The sequence below is a fragment of the Panthera tigris genome, chromosome B2 (genome assembly GCF_018350195.1).
Source record: "Panthera tigris isolate Pti1 chromosome B2, P.tigris_Pti1_mat1.1, whole genome shotgun sequence".
NCBI lineage: Eukaryota > Metazoa > Chordata > Mammalia > Carnivora > Felidae > Panthera > Panthera tigris.
The window spans coordinates 131,196,884-131,218,296 of NC_056664.1; the positions used below are offsets into that span (position 1 = coordinate 131,196,884).

A 21,413-nucleotide genomic window follows, 5' to 3' on the forward strand; every position below is an offset into this window, starting at 1 on the left:
GCGCCTGCGCGCCCGGACCCGGGCGTTCGCGAGCCGGCTCCGTGGCCTCCGCACTTTTTCAGGCCCACCTCGAACAGCCCAGGGCCAGCAGGGGGCGGCCGGGCTCCGCGCGCCCCTGCGAGGAGGGGACGCCCCGGGAAAGGAAGTTCCCGGCTCCCGCCCGGCCGCCCGCCCAGAGCGCAGGCGGCGGAGGGAAGCGGCCTCCCCTCCGGGTCCTCCCCCGCCGGCCAGTCCCCGGCCCTTTCCCCGCCCCGCTCGGCTGCCGCCGCGGCAGGTTCCGGGTCCTGTGACCCGTCGGGCGGTGGCGCGGGCGCAGGGCGGCCGGCTTCGGGACGTTGCGACGGCCGACGGGGGCTCCGCGGGCGCGCGGGGAAGACGCGGCAGGGCGGCGACCCCGGCGCGGAGCCCGAGCTCGCGGGGGGCAGCCGGCCGTCTGGAGCGGGGCCGGGGGAGCTCATGGCGGGCGGGGCAGCCGGGGACCCGGTCCTGGGGACGGCGGCGGCCGCCGCGCCCGAGACCCGCGAGCACCTCTTCAAGGTGCTGGTCATCGGCGAGCTCGGCGTGGGCAAGACTAGCATCATCAAGCGCTACGTCCACCAGCTCTTCTCCCAGCACTACCGGGCCACCATCGGGGTGGACTTCGCCCTCAAGGTCCTCAACTGGGACAGCCGGACGCTGGTGCGCCTGCAGCTATGGGACATCGCCGGTAAGTGGCGGGCTGCGGCCTCCGTCGAGAGCCGGCGGCTAACTCAGGTAGCCACACGGAAAGGGACGTGGCTGGGTGGACCCCAGTGGGATCACGACAACGGTAAGGGGCAGTAGTAGTTGAAGGGTTTAAAAGCAGGACAAGATCGAGAAATGCGTGTAAGTAACTAACCCTGGTTAGATGCCTCTACTAAGTCTGCAGAAAGCATCTCATTTTTAAGAGATGGAAAGGTGGCCCTCTCCACTCCAACATGCTCTCTCTCTTTCCCTCCCTCCCCTGACCAGAGGTGAAACAGCCATGGGGGCTTTTCCTGGAGTTTTAACTCTGAATGATGACAAGTTATAATACACGAGGAAGAGTAGGAGGGGGGGGGGGCAGGGGCCAGCTCCTCTCAACCAGCTTTAATATTTCACAGAGGAGCACAGAAGTTGAATGATTGCCCCCAAGTGACCCTCTTAGATAGTAACACAACCAAGGCTAGCAACCAGGTGCCTTTTCAGAATGTTTTTCATCACCCACCTTGGATCTGAGACCCTTCTTTCTGAGTGAAATTCTATTCTTCAGGTAGGGTGATCTCCTAGGTGAGTCCTTAACAACCCCTGCACCCCGGGGAAGATTTGGGAAAGCTACTCTTGAATCCTGCCTCCCTCCTTAAGCCAAGGCCTAACCCCACTCCTGGCCCTGCCCCACTCCACACCACAATAGATTGTTTCCCTGGCATTTGCTTTCAGTTGACAATTTGGGAGCATAATGCCCCTCTTTGAAGGGGGTGCATATTCTCCTTGCTCTAATTTATGAAAACTTGAGCTCTGTCTGGTGGGGTGGTGGAGTGTGGGCATTTAAAAAGATGGTGACTTTTGGAAAGTTTAAATATGGAAGTGATAGCAAAAGTTACCCTGTTCAATCATTGCTGGTAAGAAGCTCAGTCTGCAATAGAGAATCTGGATGGGAGAATGTTCAGAGCGAGAGAGCATCCTTCACGCTACAGATGCATCAACTGTAGAAGGTATGGTCACCCAGCTGGCAAATGAGTGGAGGGGACACAGGTCTGTCTGCTAGGCAGTGTTTTTTTCACCAACAGCTTATTACATATGAAAAAGTATTGAAGAATTAACCTATGTATATTAACCTAAATACTCACTTATTCAAGAACAGACTTTTCTGCCTCAGATATGCAAATAAATTTATGTATGTCAGTCCCTCACAGAAAGGAGGATAATCTGCCCTGGGCTCAGCTTTTTTTTTTTTTTTTTCTTTTTTCCCTTTTGGTTACAGAAAACCAAAAGTTCGTTTGAAAAGTCATCTTTTAAGTCAGGCTTCTTTTGAAATACTTCCTGCTGTTTCACAGACACTTATGAATAGTAGTATTGCTTCTTGACAAAGTCATAAATTCTAAAGGTTGCCTTACCATGTGATAGTCATTCTGCAGGAATCTTCATTGTCGCTACAGATTTCCGTGAAGATTTTACACCCCTCACCTAGGAGGTGGTTGACTTTGCCTTATTCTTCTTGTTAAATAATATCATATTTAGCTATTATGATTGGATTTCACTGCAGGTAAATAAAAGATTTTATTGGCACATTTGTGTTTTTAAGCTTCAAGCAAAAATGCTGGTATTTGGAGGCTTGGGAAAGCAAAGTCATGAGTAATTTTCTCCCTGGGTATCACCTCTTATTTTTTTGTCCAGCTCTAACAGACCTATGCAGCCAGGAAAGAGACATAATCAGTCTTGTCAGACTCTGGTACACATTGGCCTAGATGGAATGTGCTTGCACTTTTCCCTAAATGCAAAGGTTGAGCTTTGCCGGGACAGAAAGCAGAATTTTAAGATCTCTAAAAGGGATTCCTGGATGTTCAGTACCATTCAGCAAGTACACACGAGCTGTTAAAAAGATTAGGGGTAAATTAATGAGGTAGTTGAAAATTATTAGTCTCACTTTATAAATAAAATTTCCAGAGATGGAGTCTTAATATATAAGGAAGTTAACACAGAAATAATTTGGCTTTCACTTGGGGCTTAGGGAGCTACATCATTAACTATGTTTGCTTTGAATATTTGACCTCTTAGTGAATCCTAGCTCATACCATTTGAGTTAAGTGGTCATGATGTAATGAAGCAAACTGAAGGCCACTCCAAAAAGTTCCCCATGGCTAAACATATTTGCCTTATGTAGTTACAACATTGAATGATCTTTAATTGTGAAAGTTTAGAAATACTCCTTGATTGCAAAACAGTAGGTAGAGCTGGCCAGTTGATATGACTAACTTAAGGTGTGGCCCTGTGACTAGTTTTTCACCGTTGGTTAGAGATGAGAAAGATGGTCAAGGAATTTTGTTGGGTCTCTATACTTGGAAACTTTGGCAGGGGTAACAGGGAGGAGTTGGCCAAATGTTTTCCATAAATGTGGCCAGGCAGTTTAAGCTAAACTCTTCAGATTAGGAACCGCAGTGATTCTTGGGTACAGGCCTTCCAAATGCTTTCTTATTGCATCAAATGAATGTAGCTACAAAATACCGATGCACCTCAATATAATTTTTGTGTTGGGCAACCATCTCTTACCCCATACCTGTTTGAAGATGGCTCTTAACACAGGACTGAAATATATACTAAGACACTGAAGTCTTCAGTAAGCTTTTCAAAAAGTTTAATAAATACTACTAAATTAAGAGGTAGCAAGAGATGTCTCTGATCTTCTTTTTGTTGCTGTTACATAAATGAACCCATTTATTATAGGCCAGCAATGTTTTAAATAGTGGTCTCTTGGGGCGCTTGGGTGGCTCAGTCAGTTAAGCATTGAACTCTTGGTTTCATTCAGGTCATGATCTCATGGTTTGTGAGTTCAGGCCCTACCTGGGGCTCTGTGGAGCCTGCTTGGGATTCTCTCTCTCCCTCTCCCTGCCCCTCCCCTTGCTCCTCCTCAAAATAACTAAATAAACATTTAAGAAAAAAAGAAAGTAAAGACAAGCTTGTCCATTTAGAACTAACATAATTTAGTCTTCCCGTATTCACTGAAGTGATTGCTTTTGTAGGGGAGGCAAAACTTTATCTCTGCCTTCTTAGAGTTTTCAGCAGAGCCTGAAAATTAAAAAAAGAAAAAAAAAATCAATCCGAGACAGATTAACAGCAGAAATTTATGTCACCTAAGTTTTACCTGACACAGGAGTCCTCATAAGAAAATGAACACCCAAAGAAGTGACAAAACCTAAGTGCTTTTATACAGGTTGAACAAAGGGAGGGAATTGTGGGAAAATAACTAAAATATATGGGGAGGCTAAAGGAAAATAAGAGTTATTTTGTATGGTCTGTTTATAGAGAATTCTCCCAGCTTCAATTCCTGTCCGTGGTGATAGGAATGTTTCTTTCCTCCTGGTAGAGAGAGGACATCTCTCCTATGGGGGTTTTCTCGTCTGCTTTCAGGAAGAAAAAAGAGAGCTTAGCGTACCTTTTGGGCACCTGCTCTTTTTGAAGTCCCTTTAGTTCAAATTAATCCTTATGCCAAAGTGGCATTTTCTGGGGGCCTGGTCTCTTCTGCCACGCTTCACTTTTTAGGATTAGTATTTCTGTATAAAAATCTGAGTAAAAATCTTCTGTAAAAAAAAACTTTGGACCAACGAACCAATCAGGAACATTCTACTCTGAAGTTCATGTAAATAGTATTTACCAAAGTATAAAATGCATGGTTGGAAGACATTATCAATTATATAAACTATACTTAGATTCACTTTTTATTTTTTTTTTTGATCCCCAGCCTAAATTAGAACGTTGATCCTGCTTTTCTTATCCCATTTTCCACAGTGGCAGTCACTGATCACTGTACCTCGTGGCCTCTTGTTGTCTTTCATAACTCTCCTTTAACCCTCATGAGCAAGAATCTTGAATATTATCTCCAGTGCTTTCTTGACCTTCAAAGTATCTATTAGTCAAAATTATTAAAATTCAGTTTTTTTCTAAATATGCAGAAGAAGTGCTCTGAGGAATCAGTCTATAGTTATTTGTAGTCTCCCTCTTCAACACTGAATTTACAATGACTTTCCAATTACTTAATAACTCACTTAAAGGGATTTTTAAAATCTTCCTTATGTCTGACTTCCGTACAGTCTTCCTGTCCTTAGCCTTATACAGACTAAAATGCTGTGTTGAATTACAAACAAAACCTACTGTTCCATTTTACATCTCTTTTTAAAAAATTTATTTATTTTAAGAGAGAGAAAGAGAGGGAGGGGAGGAGAGAGAATCCCAAGCAGGCTCCCGGCTGCACGGAGCCTCGATATGGGGCTCTATCCCATGACCCTGGGATTGTCATGACCTGAGCTGAAATCAAGAGTCGGACACTCAACCCACTGAGCCACCTAGGTGCCCCCATTTTACATCTTTAAATCTTCCTCAGTTTGTGAATCCTGAGACACTTTGGGTGCTCCAGTCTGGATTTTGTATCCCCAATTGCCCAGGCAGAATGGTCAGTGTAACAACATATTAACATATGCCTATTGCCCTTTTTTTTTTAATATGTTACCATTTTCAGTTGCCTCAATTGGCCCACATAAACTGAAAAGGGCCCAGGTTAGTAGTAGAGGGAGTGGGACATTGATAAAAGTACTAAAGTTTGACTTTTTCCCCATTTTCCTAATCATTCTACTATTTGAATTGAACTATATAGGCTTTTAGAGATCCCATAGTCTAAATACAGAGAAGTATAATAACTTGACCAAGGAAACACAGATAATTGATGGCACTATACAAAGACATGTCTTCTGATGCTGGAATATGAAAATAAGCTTTTAATTGTTCAGTGAATTTTTGGTTCACTGGTGTCAAAACACTCCAAAGAATGTCATCTGAGAGTCTAACAGACTCTTGTCTAAATTAGCAAATGTTCTGGTCATCCGCATAGTAGTGCACATGATTCATATGTTAAACCCCTTTGCAATAATTATCATCTCTTTATATTATCAGTCCAGAATTTCCAGTTATTATACTCTTCTTAATTATAAAACACCGAACTTCCAATGTAGACACTCTTTGGTCGGCTCCATCATTTTTGGAGGGCATTTTGAAAGACTTTCCACACTGGACTTTCTGAAGATAACAAAGCTGTTTATTGCTATACGCTTGTAGAGCACACCTGGAAAAGCAAGGTAATAATTATAGATGTTTGCATGGTCTACTCTGTAATCTCACTGATTAAACCTACAAGCCATGCGTTATTTTTGAGAGGCAGTATTACTTTCAGATATATTATAGGAGAAATTTTATCCATTATGAATTTGTTTTCTTGACCTTCTGATTTTCTTAAGCTTCTGATATGGAAATTTCAGTGATTCATTCATATTCTATTTTAAAGTGTACCCAAGATTTTTGTTTTTATCAGGTATGGTAAGGCCAACACACCAGAAGATGATCACCATTGAAAAGATGGTTTGTTACTCATAGATCCCAAGAGGAGGGAGTATCCACCCCATGCAGGGCCACATGGGGAAGCACCAGGGTTGGTCAAGAGGCAGAAGGAGCAAGGGATAAGCATGGGCTAGAGCCTTTATTGTGGTTTTTGCAAGAAGGAATGGCCAAGGCAGTACAGGCAAGAAGAGCAAGCTTAGGATTGGTTAGTTTGACCTATTTCAGTGGGTGTTGGGCTATGGGGATGGTCCCTATTTGTTTAGTACCTGGCCATGGGTGATTTAGGGCAGGAAGATAGTGACTTAGACTGCAGGAGCCTTAAAAATGCCTGAAAAAAGGGATGGTAAGGATTCCGAATTGGTTGGTTTGCCTATCCAAGATGTGCTTTCAGCAGGTTGTTTGCAGTCTCTCAGAACTAGCTAACCCTGGGAGAGGCAGGCTCTCTGCTGGTCCACAAGGCCCCAAGACATCAAAGAATTATAATATAGAAAAAAAACCCATCATGAATACATACTTCTAGGCATTTGTTAGAAAAGACTGAGAGATAAAGTGCTCTTCCAAAGAAGAAAACTTTGAAGGCCTCAGATTTATAGTTCAAGAACAGCATATCCTGAAACTAGTGATGATTTCACACTTAATCAACACTTAAGAAGTAGACAGTGGGCTGGGGCGCCTGCATGGCTTAGTTGGTTGAGCATCCAACTCTTGATTTTGGCTCAGGTCATGGTCTCATGGTCCTGGGATTGAGTCCCATGTCAGGCTCCGTGCTGAGCATAGCGCTTGCTTGGGATTCTCTCTCTCTCTCTCTCTCTCTCTCTCTCTCTCTCTCACTGTCTCTCTGTCTCTCAAAAATTAAAAAAAAAAAAAAAAGGAGAGGGTAGGCTAAGTGAACAAGTTTAGGTTGTGTTTTGGTTGCAGAGATCTGGATGGTGAGAACAGTACAGACATAAATGATAGGGGTTGCAGATTTCTGCAAGATGAGGTAAAAATGCTTTAGAATTCTACTCAGTTGTATTTCCAAAAGTGCTTTTCTCACTTTTTGCAATCAAGGAAGCTAGAAACATGTAATTTCTTCAGTCTTGTTTTGAGAAAGATGAACCATATAAAAATAAATGGACAGTACGGGTTAGTTTATGGATCTTTGTTGGTCTTTCTAGCTGACACATGGCCTTACATTCTCCTCTTCTGCCTTCTTTCCATTCACTTCTGTCCAGATATTTTCCTTAAGCATCCTCTGTAGTGACTTTTTTTGTTGCTTTTTGAAATTAAGCTAAATACATTGTTTTATTTTAGTGTGATTATATGGAGACTCCTCCATCAGGCTCACTAAAATGCAGATTCGTTAGGATCAACTGTTTCGATAGATCTGCCTTCCTCTGACACCACTATGCATCGTGATTTTAACAAAGAGGTTAATTCTCTCACCTGGGAAGTCCATGGTTGGGCAGTCCACAGCTGCTGAGCAGAACCTTAAAGTCTCCATGGGCCAAAGCTGACACTGCATCACACAACCATTCCTTCGTCATATTGTCATATTCTTCGTCTTTGCGCTCTAGTCAGATATGCATGTCTTGCTGCAAGGGCAGCTGGGAAATCTAGGGCTTCACCCTAGATGACTAGCACTGTGTTCATTTTCTTCATTCCCATTGCCAAGATTAGATATCTTTGAGCCTAGATGACTAGCACTGTGTTCATTTTCTTCATTCTCATTGCCAAGATATCTAGTTACAATAAAGATTCCGTCTTCTAGAGAAGGAAGTAACACACTTTTTTAAAAGAAAGCATTGAGAGTCATTTGGAATATTCTGGAAATATGCCTACAGCAATATGGATAAAAGAGGCTGCCACTAGTATTGGGGTCACTAAAGCACTCAGCAGTGGGGCATTTCTCGTAGCTGCTGTGGTAAAGCCCTAAGAGACTATGAGAAAGGGACCTTGTGTAATAGGGCTCTGCTACCCTTAAAGAAAGTCACTGTAGGCTGATGGCACTGCCTTGGGTCTATTCGGAAGTATGGGACATGTGGAACAATGTGTCCTCCAGAAAGTATTTGGCTAACAGATTGGACAGCACATCAAATAACAAATCAACCTGGGCAATTTGAGTAATTCTGTCTCCCCGGGATTTTATTTTCTCATCTGTAAAATAGGAGAGGTTGGACTAGGTGATGTGAGGTGGCATCTGGCAGTTACGATGTTGTCCATTTAAGTGTTGGTCAGGAAGGCATGAAAGTGGTCCTTCCCCACCCCCCCACCCCCCATTAAGAAATGACTACAACACCAGTTAAGGAAGATGGTGTTGCTGATTCCCCGTCACACTCTTTGAGCTACTTCTATAGATCTCGTGACAGGAAGATCCCCCAGGTCGTGCTGAATTTTTATATTGCCATAAGCTTTAACTCTACACACACACACACACACACACACACCCCATGAAACAAAACTCATGCATCTGTCTTTGTATTTAATAACTGCAGACTTCTCTACCCCATCCTCTCCTGTCCTATGATACAACCCAGGGGCACTCAGCATAGTGGGAATTTCCTGCATTTTATTTATGCATTTGTGGAAAGTAGGATCGAGAACAATAAAATTTTCTTGGACTGAACTTAGAATGGTTGACTGACTACTTCCCAGGGAGCATTCTTTATATTTCTTGTCTAAAATTAAGGGAAAAAAAAAGTCCAAGATTCTACAGAATTCCAGTGCAATTCTAATGTAAATGTGAAAGTCTTCCCTGTTGGTAGGTTTGGTCCTTACCTCTGTTTTAAACTTAGAAAGGGCTAACTCCTGAAGTGTTGTGAAAGGTAAGTACTAGAATGCATTATTCCCATGAGAAAGACTCAGCACTGCTGGAGATTGTATCTAGAGATTAAATACCTGAATCTGTTTAGTCCGTTGATGGTGAGCCTGGCTCTGACTAGGGTGACTGCTGGTGGGTTTTGGGCATTGCTGCATCTACAGTATAGAGACAAAGGAATAAAGACAACTGATTTTCATGACAGGTAAGCATTTGAATGGCATTTCTTGATAATGTGTCTTTCAGAACTACTAAGATTAGCTTACGTACCTCAATGAAGAGCATCCCTTTGTTTGATACCATGATATACTTTTCATATCTCTGATGACACCTAACACCCTGTGGTGCAGTTTGTCTATTTCCTCCGATAGATTGTGAGCTCCTCAGGAGAGGAAATCATATTGATTGTTCCATGCTGTTCACCAGTATCTAGCACAGTGCCTGATACATGCAAGGAACTTAATGCACGTTTTTTAGTGGAGATCAAATCTAGACACGATTTGGGGGCTGTTTTAGTCAAGATAGATTAGGTTATGTTGGAGTTCCAACCACATTAAAAACGTCAATGGCTTAAAATAATTATTCCTCACTCTTTCTTCATGCCCACGGTGAGGGCAGAGGTTGGGGCAGTGGTAGAGATGTGAAGGCATTTTTCATTGAAACTACCTGAAGACTCAGACTAATGGAGGCTCATCTCATGATACTCTCCTCTCAAAATGAGGGTTCGAGCCTGCTGCAGTAGGACAGGGACACTGTCAGCCAAGTGATTCTGCTTAAAAGTGACACTTCTGTTCACCTTTCATTGGCCGAGACGAGTTCGTAGCCACTCCTGACTCAGTGGGGGCAGAAGAGTGTGATCCTTCACACACTTAGAAATGGAGGAAAATGGAATATTCATGAACATTAGTTTTGTTTTCCACTGTGGTTCTTTCTTTTAGACAATAACAAGAGAATAGATAAAATTACCCAAGGAGAAATAACGAAGTTGTAGGATGCAGCTCTTACTCCAGTGGCAAACTTTATGTTATTTTCCGGTTTAACGACTGGAAGAGCTTGATATATCTATGTATTTAAACCTTTGAAACCAAAATAGTTAAATCTAGGTTTTGCCTTGTTAGGTTTTTTGGGAGAACAACTCTCAATTTTATGTTAAGATTATTATTTTAAATGAATTCATTGTCTCTTTATTCTCTAATTAAAGATTTTTTTTTTTTTAAGTTCATATATTTTGAGAGAGAGAGAAGGAGAAAGAGAGAATCCCAAGCAGGCTCCATACTGCCAGCGTGGAGCCCAGTGTAGGTAGGACTCAATGTGGGATTAGAACTCACGAACTGTGAGATCATGACCTGAGCGAAAACCGAGTCAGACACTTAACTGAGCCACCCAGGCGCCCCTATTTTCTAATTAAATGTTACATATTTTAGAAATTTGTGCTTTTTAGGTTTTTTGACCAGTTCAAGAATATCTCTGAAGCACTAATGGATTACTTCAGAATTTTTCAGAATTACTTCAGAATTAAAAAGATAATGAACTCAGTAAAATAGGAAGTATATTTCACTATTCTGTTGGAAAGTAAGCAATTTCCCTAAATGCATGGCTTGGCCTTTTCATGCTGGATTATTTATATTTGATCCCCATTGCTGTCTGGATTCAGTGATTGAAGAATCTTTAGCAAATCATTATAACATTAAAGTTATCACACAGAAACCTAAAACATCAGAAGGAAGAGCTGGGAGGGCTTAGAAGATCCCTAAAATCCTCTAAAGACACATGACTTACTGAGGCTGACAGAGTTACTTGCCTAGGATTGCTTGACCTTTGGGTGCTTGGTATTTAAATTTTTTTTTAATGTTTATTCATTTTTTGAGGGACAGAGCATGAGCAGGAGAGGAGCAGAGAGAGAGGGAAACACAGAATCCAAAGCAGGCTCCAGACTCTGAGCTGTCAGCACAGACCCCAGTGTGGAGCTTGAACCTACAAACTGTGAGATCACGACCTGAGCCAAAGTTGGATGTTTACTTAACTGACTGAAGCATCCCTGGGTGCTTGGTATTTTGATTCTCTAGTACATTTGTACTTTCCTCAAGTTCATTTTCCTCTGCCAACTGTTTTCACCACTACAGTTTACAGCATATAACTAGCTAATAGTTTAAGGTTTTGCTATGTTTAATTGTACCATTTTAAAAAGGATACTTAGGCTTTCATCATGTAATACATTTATTGAGCACTTAATACTAGCTAACATTTACACAGTGCTTACCATGAGGCTGACATTTTACTTTTTTGAACTTAAAGTGTAATTTACATACACAGATCTTAAGTCCTTCATGAATTTTTATATACCAGTGTCAGTTCAAGGTATAGACTATCCCCTAACCCTCTAGCATAGAAGTAGCAAATACTTTAGGTTTTATGGGCCATTCACTCTTTGTTGCAACTACTCAACTCTGCCATTGTAGAATGAAAACCAATGAAGAAACCCATAAACGGATGAAGGTGATAGTATTCCAGTAAAACTTTATTTAGCGAGGTTTGACCATGAATTATACTTTGTCGTACTCTGCCCTAGAAGACTCTCAGGCAGACATTTTGCATTAAACCTTCCCAGTGACCATCTGTAGGTATTATTTTTTATAGCTTTATTGATATATAATCGACAGTACAACAAACTGCACAATTTGATGTTTGACATGTAAACAGTAGTGAAACATCACTGTAATCAAGATTGCAAAAGAATTTCCGAACCTATCTCGCTGCCTTGCCCAAGGTAATCACTGATGGGCTTCCTCTTACTGAGTCACTATAGTTTTTATTTTTAAGGATTTGATATAAATGCATTCATATAGTATTACCTATTCCCTCTCTGGTCTAGTTTCTTTCACTTAGCTTAATTATTTTGAGATTCATCTATTTTGTTATTTTTATCCATAATCTATTCCTTTCCTTTCTGTTGTTATATTCCATTGTATGAATATACCATATTTTATTGATTACCATTTTTGACTATTAAAAATAAAGCACCTATGAGCATTCATGAACATGACTTTGTGTAGACATGTGCTTTCATTTTGTTTGGGCAAATACCTAGGAGTAGAATGTGTTGGTTGTATGGTAGATATATGTTTAAATTTTGAAGAAACTGTCAAATCGTTTCCCAAATGGATGTACTATTCTAGATTCTTATTCTTACCAGTAGTAAGTAAGAGTTCTGATTGCTCCATTTCTTCACCAATACTTGGTAAACCCAGACTTTTTATTTTAGCCATTCTCATAGGCATGAAGGGGAAGCTGGTTATGATTTAAAATTTTTTTTTTCTTTTTAATTTTTTAGAGAGAGCGTGAGCAGAGACGAGGGGCGGGGAGAGAGAGACAGAGAAAATCTTAAGCAGACTGTATGTTCAGCACGGAACCTGGTATGGGGCTCAATCCCACAACCCTGAGCTGAAATCAAGAGTCAGACGCTCAACCGACTGAGCCACCCAGGCACCCTAGTTGTGATTTAAATTTGCATTTCTCCAGTAATTAATGATGCTAGGCGTCTTTTCCTCTGCTTGTCATTGTATGCATTCTTTGATAAAGCATCTGTTCCAGTCTTTTGCTTACTTTATTAATTAGATTTTTTATCTTCTTACTCTGGAGTTTGAAGGGTATAAGTCCTTTACCAGATAGAGGGTTTGCATTTTTTTCTCCCAGTTTGTACTTTTCCTTTTCATTTGCTTAATAGCATAATTGACACTATTTTGAATTGCCATATAGTATGGTTTTTAGAAAGCACACTCTGAGACTATCAGAGAGTTTTGAATACTAACCTTGGAACCTAGGGAAAGTAACCTGATTATTTCTTTTTTGTCTTTTAAAGATTTTTTTTTAATGTTTATTTATTTTTGAGAGACAGAATGTGAGTGGGGGAGGAGCAGAGAGGGAGACACAGAATCCAAAGCAGGCTTCATCCAGGCTCTGAGCTGTCAGCACAGAGCCCGATGCGGGGCTCGAACTCATGAACCCTGAGATTATGACCTGAGCCAAGTCAGATGCTTAACCGACTGAGCCACCCAGGTGTGCCAGTAACCTGATATTTCTAATCCACAGGTCCATCTCGAAAATTCCTTGTCATATACATTTCTGATTTTCTTATATTTTATCAGAAAGTTTATGTGAATACAAATTTGTATATGACTTAGTATGATTGGTTGAAAGAAATCTTTTTAGGGATTTATAGATGATTCAGTAAACAAAGCAACACTCACTAAAGCTTAATCATTCTTTATTACTTCTGGATTTCTATACTTTTACTAGTTTGGCACCCCGCCCTCTTTTCTAAGTTGAAGGGATAGTTCAAAAGAGTACTTTCTTATAATATGAAATAATCATGTAATCTGGACTATCTTAATGAGGCTAATTTCCTTTTTTGTCATAGTCATTTTATATTTAATAATTAAATTTTATAAAAACAAAAATTGGTAGTATGTGTTCTCTAGTTAAAATTGAACTCAGAACCACTTTAATGCATCTACATAGTCTTTTTGCAGATTAGTGATACTAACTTTGATCAGTTGGTATATCCTCTGTGAACATGCTGTGTGTAGTTATGAAGTATAAGTTTAAGGAAAAGGTACAATGTTAATTTCTTATAATTGTCAGCATTGTGATCCAGTAACTATATAGCTGGCTGGGCAGATTTACATTACCAGTAAAATATAAATATGATAGTGGGGTTTCATATGTGACTGTTGTAATAAAGTTCAGACATCTGAACTGTCATAGTACAACTTCAGGTTAGCCCATATGAGGAGTTACGACAAACCACAAATGAACTTCAGTTTTATCCATTTAAGCTTGCCTATTGTGTTCTTTTCCCATTATTTCATTAAGCAATATCTAACATTGTATGATGCTCTAGTAGAATTTGGAGGAGAGAGAAAATATTTTTTGTGGGCAGCTTTGCATTTGTTACTATCAATGAAATGTAGATAAAGTGTTTTTTCATCATATGTTTTAACAGGAAAGTGTCCTGTCAGCTTTGTTTTTATCATTGATCAGAGTTTCACATCTTCGATTTACATTGATTGCCAGTCATATTTCCTTAGTACTCTAGTCAGTAACTCGACAGATGGAAGGTAAATGCCTTAGAAGTCAGGGTAACTGTAAGATAGTTCAGAATGGCTGGCAACAGGGGTGCACGGGACTCAGAAGACCTGGGTTCTAGTGCTGTCTTAGTTACTCAGTGCCACTGTAATCCTGGCCAAGCAGCTCTTTGCATGGTTTTTCATCTGCCAGATGAAGATAAGGGTCCTTCCTATGTCAAAGAACAGTGTGATACCAGACAGAAAGAGAACGCTTTGCAAAGTCCATGTGGTATGCGAAGCAGTAGGATTTTCCCCAAACTATTGAACATGGTAAGTTATTTTAAAAGTATGATATTTGAAGAACTCTGCAGTTGGTCCTTCTTTCAATCACACAGATAATTGTGCCACTTTTTGCTAGTAGGTTTGCACGCGTCTGCCTTCTTAGAAGACAGCAATCTTGCAAGCAGCGTCCAAAGCGGGTACAGCCTAGAGACAGGGACGAAAGATGAACTCCTTTATCTCTTATCCAGTCTTAGTCTTTTCGACTGCGTTTTACCCACCATACTTATCTCTTCCTGCAAGCTTCATTTTCTTCTGTTCTGTCTCTTCTCCCCTCCGCTCCTGGCTTTCTTTTTCCCTTTAGTACCTTTCTCTTAGACTGGGGAAATGCAGGGGGAAATGCTGGGCTCTGTAGGTTCAAGCACTGTCATCTGGATGTTTATGGAGCATATGTTGTACATTCACAGAACACAACGCTAGTTAGTTCCGTACTGAGACCACACGATCGGCCACATGGTTCTGTGCATCCCACCAGTTTCTTTGCTATGGAATGGGAAACCTGTGTTTACGGCACTGTTCTAGAGTCAGAGGCCTTATATCTAAATATAGACTCAGTCTGATTATGAGTTCTTAATCTCTTGTTATATTTACTTCTAGGGCAGGAGCGGTTTGGCAACATGACCCGAGTATACTACAAAGAAGCTGTTGGTGCTTTTGTAGTCTTTGATATATCGAGAGGTTCCACGTTTGAGGCCGTCTTAAAATGGAAAAGTGATCTGGATTGTAAAGTCCATCTTCCAAATGGCAGCCCTATTCCTGCTGTCCTCTTAGCTAATAAATGTGACCAGAAAAAGGATGGTGGCCAGAATCCTTCCCAGTTGGACCAGTTCTGCAAAGAACATGGTTTCACTGGATGGTTTGAAACCTCGGCAAAGGTGAGGTCTGCTTCCTGTTTGTATCTGCTCTGCTCTTAAGTCCTAAATCTGAGCTATAGCTATAAAACATTTAGACAGGTTTATGTGAGTGGGTTTTGGGAGCCTAAAAGAAAGCAAAACATAGCATGGATATGTTATAGTTTCCTTCAGTGGGCAGCAGAAATGCTTTCAAAATTGGCTAGTGGGGAGGTGACTAGAAGGGCAGGTTTTCCATCAGACTAAAAATTAGCTGTTATTTAGAATAAAGAACAATGACATTCTCTGAGTTTGAGCCTTTAAATGGAGCACTTCTGCAACTGGAGTTTATGGGGGATTTAGGGATCTTGTCAAGCACAAGGATTTTTTAATTTTTACCGAAGGCTTGACAAAATATAGGCACAGAGATGACCCTGGCGAATATGTGGGTCACGTGCAGTACTAACAAAAATGGACCAGAAACTGTCAGAGCGACAATGTATTCAGGTGATGTTTGAAGAGTTTCAGATTAATTGTGTATGAAAGAATTTGAACTAGAGGCAAGTGTCAACATTTGTGACATGCTTCTTCATGAATAGCGGAGTGAGAATTCTTTCTTTCACATATTATGGGATAAATATTTTTTGAAGAAAAACAAAAACACTTAAGTCGGCTGTTAAAAATCTTACCAGTCTAGATACACAAGAGAGCAAAGGTGAAATTCACAGGCACAAAGTATTGGTGGGGAGAGAACTTGTTTATGCACATTGGGAATTTCACATTAGAGGTCAAATAACAATTGGACTTACATAAGAATGGTGAAATGTTTGAGAAATTCTCAACGACAAACAAAATCCGAAACCAGAAGACTGGCGTATCTTAACACAGTCCCAGCATTTGGAATGCCTTCTGTGGATTTCTTGCAGACGTTTTTTTGTTTTTTGTTTTTAAAAGAATTTTTCCTCTTAGGTAACAAATGTGACCGGATTTATCTACTGGTCTGAGTACCTGCTTACCACTAGGTTACTTTTAGCTTTACCAGAAACCCACCCTCATCGCAGAACACCATTGGGTGCCACCGACGATCGGAATAATGAAAGGAAAGCTATTGAGTGATGTTGGGGTCATCGGCACAGCTGGTGTCTGCTGGAGGCAGAGGTTTTTACTCCTAAGCTAAAGGCTATCTGTTGAAAGAAAGACATTCCAGAGTCTTAAAATTTCGTTTCATGAGTAAAAAGTAGCAGCAGAAGAAAGCTGCAGTGCAGGGGGGGGTGGGTGCGGCAAGAGCACTTAGCCAGGCAGGACGGGAGAAATGGCAGAAGGGGGAGGCTGCTCCTGGAGGCCCTTGTCCTGGAACCCGTCCCCCTTCCTGCGGCGTGTCCGTCGGGTAATTTGCTTTATTTCCCAGCTTTGTTGGGAAATAATTAGTGGTATGTGTAATGTTTATTAGAGCATGAGATTTGTTGGAAGAGATGGCACGTATTACAGATAAAATTTCTTCTCTAGGTTTTATGTGAATTAATCACTCAGGTAATAAATCCAAATTTGTCCCCAGAGTCTAGATGGGAGATTCACAAATGATAGTGTCATGTGGCCTGCAGCTTGAGACTGTGCAAGTCATCAGCTTTGTTAAATTTATAGACAGCGTTACATGTGGAGGTGAGAAGGGACACACTGGTTAGCGGTAGAAGTGTCAGATGTGTTCTGTGCTTTCCTACAAATATATTAGCAACACCTTCTGCAGAATCTCCTTAGTAGTGAACCAGGAATGGCCCAAGAGAATAACAGTAGCATAAAATCTAGGTTAAAAATTTTAGGCAAGCCTTAAAAGTACTGCCCACATGTCACTAATGTCTGTATTTCTGAGCCGGCTGGCGCTAACTTCACATCTGATTCCTGCTTGAATCCCAGTGATCTGAATTTTAATGGGAACACAGCCAAAAGACAGTTTTGAATTTGTGAACTTCATCTTTTCACCTTTATGACAAACAATGGATTTGTAGTATGAAAATGTGTGACTAATTACAATATGGGAATTTCTGTTCCTAGTCAATTGCTGCTAAATGCAGTTAGAGAGCATTGTAGTTCTTTGGGATAATGGGAAGGGTGGGGACCGAGTGACATTTGGACATTTGGAGATCTGTACTTTAATTAAAGAAAACTTGTGTTGATGCTGGAAAAGATACCTGACTAAATAGCACAGGTCTTACAGGTTTCTCACTGTCTGAGAAACTTATAGCAAATAAGGAAGAAAGCTGGAATGAACCTCATGTTGTTAGACTGAAATTGGAGAGATCAGTATGAACTTAATGTTTCATATGTACATATAAATATATATATATGTTTCTGTGTATATATGTGTTTCTATATATACACATTTGCATAAACAGAGAGACAAACGTAGAAATAGATGTCTACAGGTCTGTGGATGCATATATATATTTATTACCTCTCTCTGCTCAGAGGGCTTAGGAGCAATGATACCACAGATCCAGTGAGCTTACTGGTCCCCAGAATTTGTTTTTTAAATACTGTTCTCCCGTAAAAAGAACAGGGGTTTTGTGGAGAAATGATTGATTCCAGGACTAGTGGGACAAATAAAGATGCGCCAGAGATATTTTGCGGAGCCAGAAACTAAGGGAGCACAAAATGATGGAGACGTGTCAAAAAGAAACAGGACCGTTCTTACAGAAGCTCCAAAAATGTAACACAGTTTGAGGAATGAAGTAAATAGCTATTGTAATGGATCTAATCTGTGGAATAAAATAATAATCCATGACATGAATAAACCAATTAATAAGTAAGGGAGAAGAGAAAACTTTTCCTGACGGTAGAATTCTAACTAATATATGTAGAAGGAATGATGGAAATAGAAAGTCACCTTTAATCACCATGGTAGTAAATGTTTCAGGGAAAAATTAATTAATGGTAAAGTTAATGGGTAAAACTGGTAAAAAAAAAAAAAACAGGTGATTTATATATTGGAACTTACTAAGGGCAAAGGATAAATAGTAATTGTTCAGTGGAGAAGCCTGGCAGACGTGACTCTAAGCAAGTGCCTCCTTGTACACTGAGAAGGACACATCCCTTCTTCCTGCCAATAATGCATAACTTGAGTTTAATGATACGAAACACCAAACAAGCCCAGACTAAGGGATATTTTCTGGCCAGTATTCTACAAGAGTGTCAAAGTCGTGGAAGGGAAGGTGACTGAAAAACTGTCCCAGGTTAAAGGAAACCAAGGAGACATGAGCACGAAATACAGCTGGTCACCTGGATGGCAAATAGGACATTGGGACGATGGTAAAATTTGAATAAGGCTCATAATTCATGCCCACACTATTATCTAATTTCCTGGTTTTATCTGAAAATCTGGATTTCCAAGCTGTTAATATTTTAGGAAGATGAGTGGAGGGTATGTAGGAATTTTTACTATTTTTGCAATGGTTTTGTAAACCTGAAATTATTTAAAAATGAAGTTAAGTACTTAAATAAGCCCAGATTTTGCTCTGTGTTGTTACTCGTGTAGTGAGTGACAGCTAATAAATCTGTCACACAAATGTTGTGATAGCTTGTGACTCATTAGAATATTTTTAATGGCCGTTGCACCCACCACATTGTTTCAGGTTAATTTACACATGACAATTAAAAGTAATAATCTGCACTCAGAGATGGGGGACGACATAATGCGTTTATCATATTTTAGTGTGGTATGAGCCCGTTGACATTCTTCTTCATAATGTGTCGTGAACAACTGACTTAGATGTTCTAGGGCGGAAGGTTTTCATCTTAGTGCCTTCATTTATGTGAGTGGGAACCCATTGTGGGAATGAAGATTCCTTTTCAACCATTGAGATAGTTCATTGAATCTCAGCGGCAAGAAGTTTGAAACAGGAGCATCAGAAAGGGCGATCATTTGTGAAAAGAAAAGAGTTCCCTAGCCACATTATACTCAATGGCATTAAACTCTTAGGGTTTAACCCTTTAGTATGGGAGAAGAAGACGGTAGCTCGTGTATTATAATGTCCCCTCTGACAAACTCGGCTAGTCCCGTTAATACTCTTAATGCTTACTTCCAAGCATTAATCTGAAGAATTCATCGTGTTCGTCATTTCTGCATTACAGGATAATATAAACATAGATGAAGCCGCCCGGTTCCTAGTGGAGAATATTCTCGCAAACCACCAAAGCTTTCCTAGTGAAGAAAACAACGAGGACAAAATTAAACTGGATCAGGAGACCTTGAGAGCAGAGGGCAAGTCCCAATGTTGCTGACATGGCTTCTGCTTCTGGCCTGTGTGCAGAGTGCAGCCTGACCGGGCTGGATCCAAGCCCGAGAATGGATAAGGGGGCGGCTGTGCTGCTCTGTGAATCTTCACAGGGCTGCACTTCAGACGAACGCTCCAGTTTTTCTTCAGGTTGTGTAGACCTTTCTCCTTGTACAGAATGGCCGTGGTGGCACCCCCAGGGAGCCTACGCTGACACGGGGCGTGTGGTAAAGTGGTTCTGCCCGCGACCCCACACTTTAACGCAGGCACACTTAGGCCTCTAGGGTGGTCACCTTGAATTCAGGATAATGTTTACGTCCTCTTTAACATTTTTTAAAAATGATGGTCCTCAGGATTTGGTAAGATTTTCAAGTTGTGCCTTTTAGTGGAAGCACTGGGATGGTCATGAAACCTGACCTGAGGTCTTCCAGTAATTTTATGGGCCTGTGTTTTTATCTCCACATTACATTCTCCCCAGGGAGGCTGTCATCTCTGTTAGTCACAGAAGGCTGTTTTGCAGTTCTTTTTCTACTTAAAACTTTGATACTTCTATAAAATTGTTATCATCACATGTTATGTCATTACTCCTGGCCAGCGTGGTGTGCCCTTGCTAACAACGCAGGTGCACTGGTGTCCTGGCTTCTGGTTGCTGCCAGTTGGAAACAATATAAATGAACATTCCTGCTTTCCTCTTCCTCCCGTGTGTTTATTTTTGTACCTGAGAGCCTGGCTGCTATTACTGTTGGAGTTCTCTCTAACTGGAGCTAGTCTTTTCAAATCTGTATTAGTAACGGTAACAGAGAAGTTACTTGAAAGCATATACAATTAAATCTGAGATTCCCTAAGTATGAATTGTGAAGGAAACTAGGTCATGCGTAGTTTTTATGTAAAGTTTTGGACATTTAAAGTAGAACACATGAGAAACTTAGGACAGCCTCGTAATATTTGTATTACCATTTAACCCAGTTAAGGAAAAGAATAAATATTTTGACTGAAGCCTCTTTTGTTTTTCTTTAACTAATGTGGTTCTAGAAAGGTAAATGGGGTATACTTTTCTGCCTTAGAAAACTTCGTGTCTGCTCACATTTTCCTGTTGTTTTTAAGGGAGTTGATACCTTCTGAAAGGTCCAACTTATTTTTCAAAGGAATTTTAAAGGTGTTTGTGCCATAATCCAATGCTAATGCAAATGAGGCATTGACCAAATTGTCTTATACATTATTATGAACATGGGATAGGAAAAGATCCATGTATTTATTGAGAGCAGGAAATAAAAAATTAGCAAGAATTGCCTTTGCTCTGACAGGTGTATTCTGGGAATAAATAGTTGACATGGGCCATAAAACATAGCTTGCTCTTCTCATTAAGTCTAAGTTTTGCTTAGGAATCACAAAGGTGTTTATATGTTCTGCACTTAATAAGCTCTTTGATCTTTTGGGACATGTATTCTATATAGAATCAGATTTTCCAAAGCTAAGGAATATAAAGAACACCCTTATTTAAATATTACTTCTCATATAGTTAATACAGTCCCTCTTAATTTTTAAAAAGGTATTGCATTAAATCTTTCTAAGAAACCTATGTGTCTAAAATGTTTAAAATTTTTTTTTAACGTTTATTTATTTTTGAGACAGAGAGAGACAGAGCATGAATGGGGGAGGGTCAGAGAGAGAGGGAGACACAGAATCTGAAAAAGGCTCCAGGCTCTGAGCAGTCAGCACAGAGCCCGACGCGGGGCTCGAACTCACGGACCGCGAGATCGTGACCTGAGCCGAAGTCCGACGCTCAACTGACTGAGCCACCTGGGTGTCCCGTGTCTAAAATGTTTAAACCTATACTCTGTACTCTAAAATGTTTTCTGGTCTCAATACAAAGTACAACTTCTTAATTTTTCTTTAATTCCAAAGTCCAATAATGTAAGTAGTATGAAAAATTGGTGCCAGACCTAAACATTAGAAATATAAAGCTCACAGGGCACCTGGGTGGCTCAGTCGGTTAAGCGTCCGACTTTGG

The 21,413-nt window shown here is 40.7% G+C and overlaps 1 protein-coding gene across 1 annotated transcript; it reads left to right on the forward strand.

Moving 5' to 3' along the window:
* The first annotated feature begins 156 nt into the window (after window positions 1–156).
* RAB32 (RAB32, member RAS oncogene family) lies at window positions 157–20,398 on the forward strand. The gene is made up of 3 exons (XM_007086889.3): window positions 157–706; window positions 14,902–15,179; window positions 19,260–20,398. The coding sequence occupies exons 1-3, from the start codon at window positions 457–459 to the stop codon at window positions 19,407–19,409; spliced, it is 678 nt and encodes a 225-aa protein (XP_007086951.2). The 5' UTR covers window positions 157–456; the 3' UTR covers window positions 19,410–20,398.
* The last annotated feature ends 1,015 nt before the right edge of the window (window positions 20,399–21,413 follow it).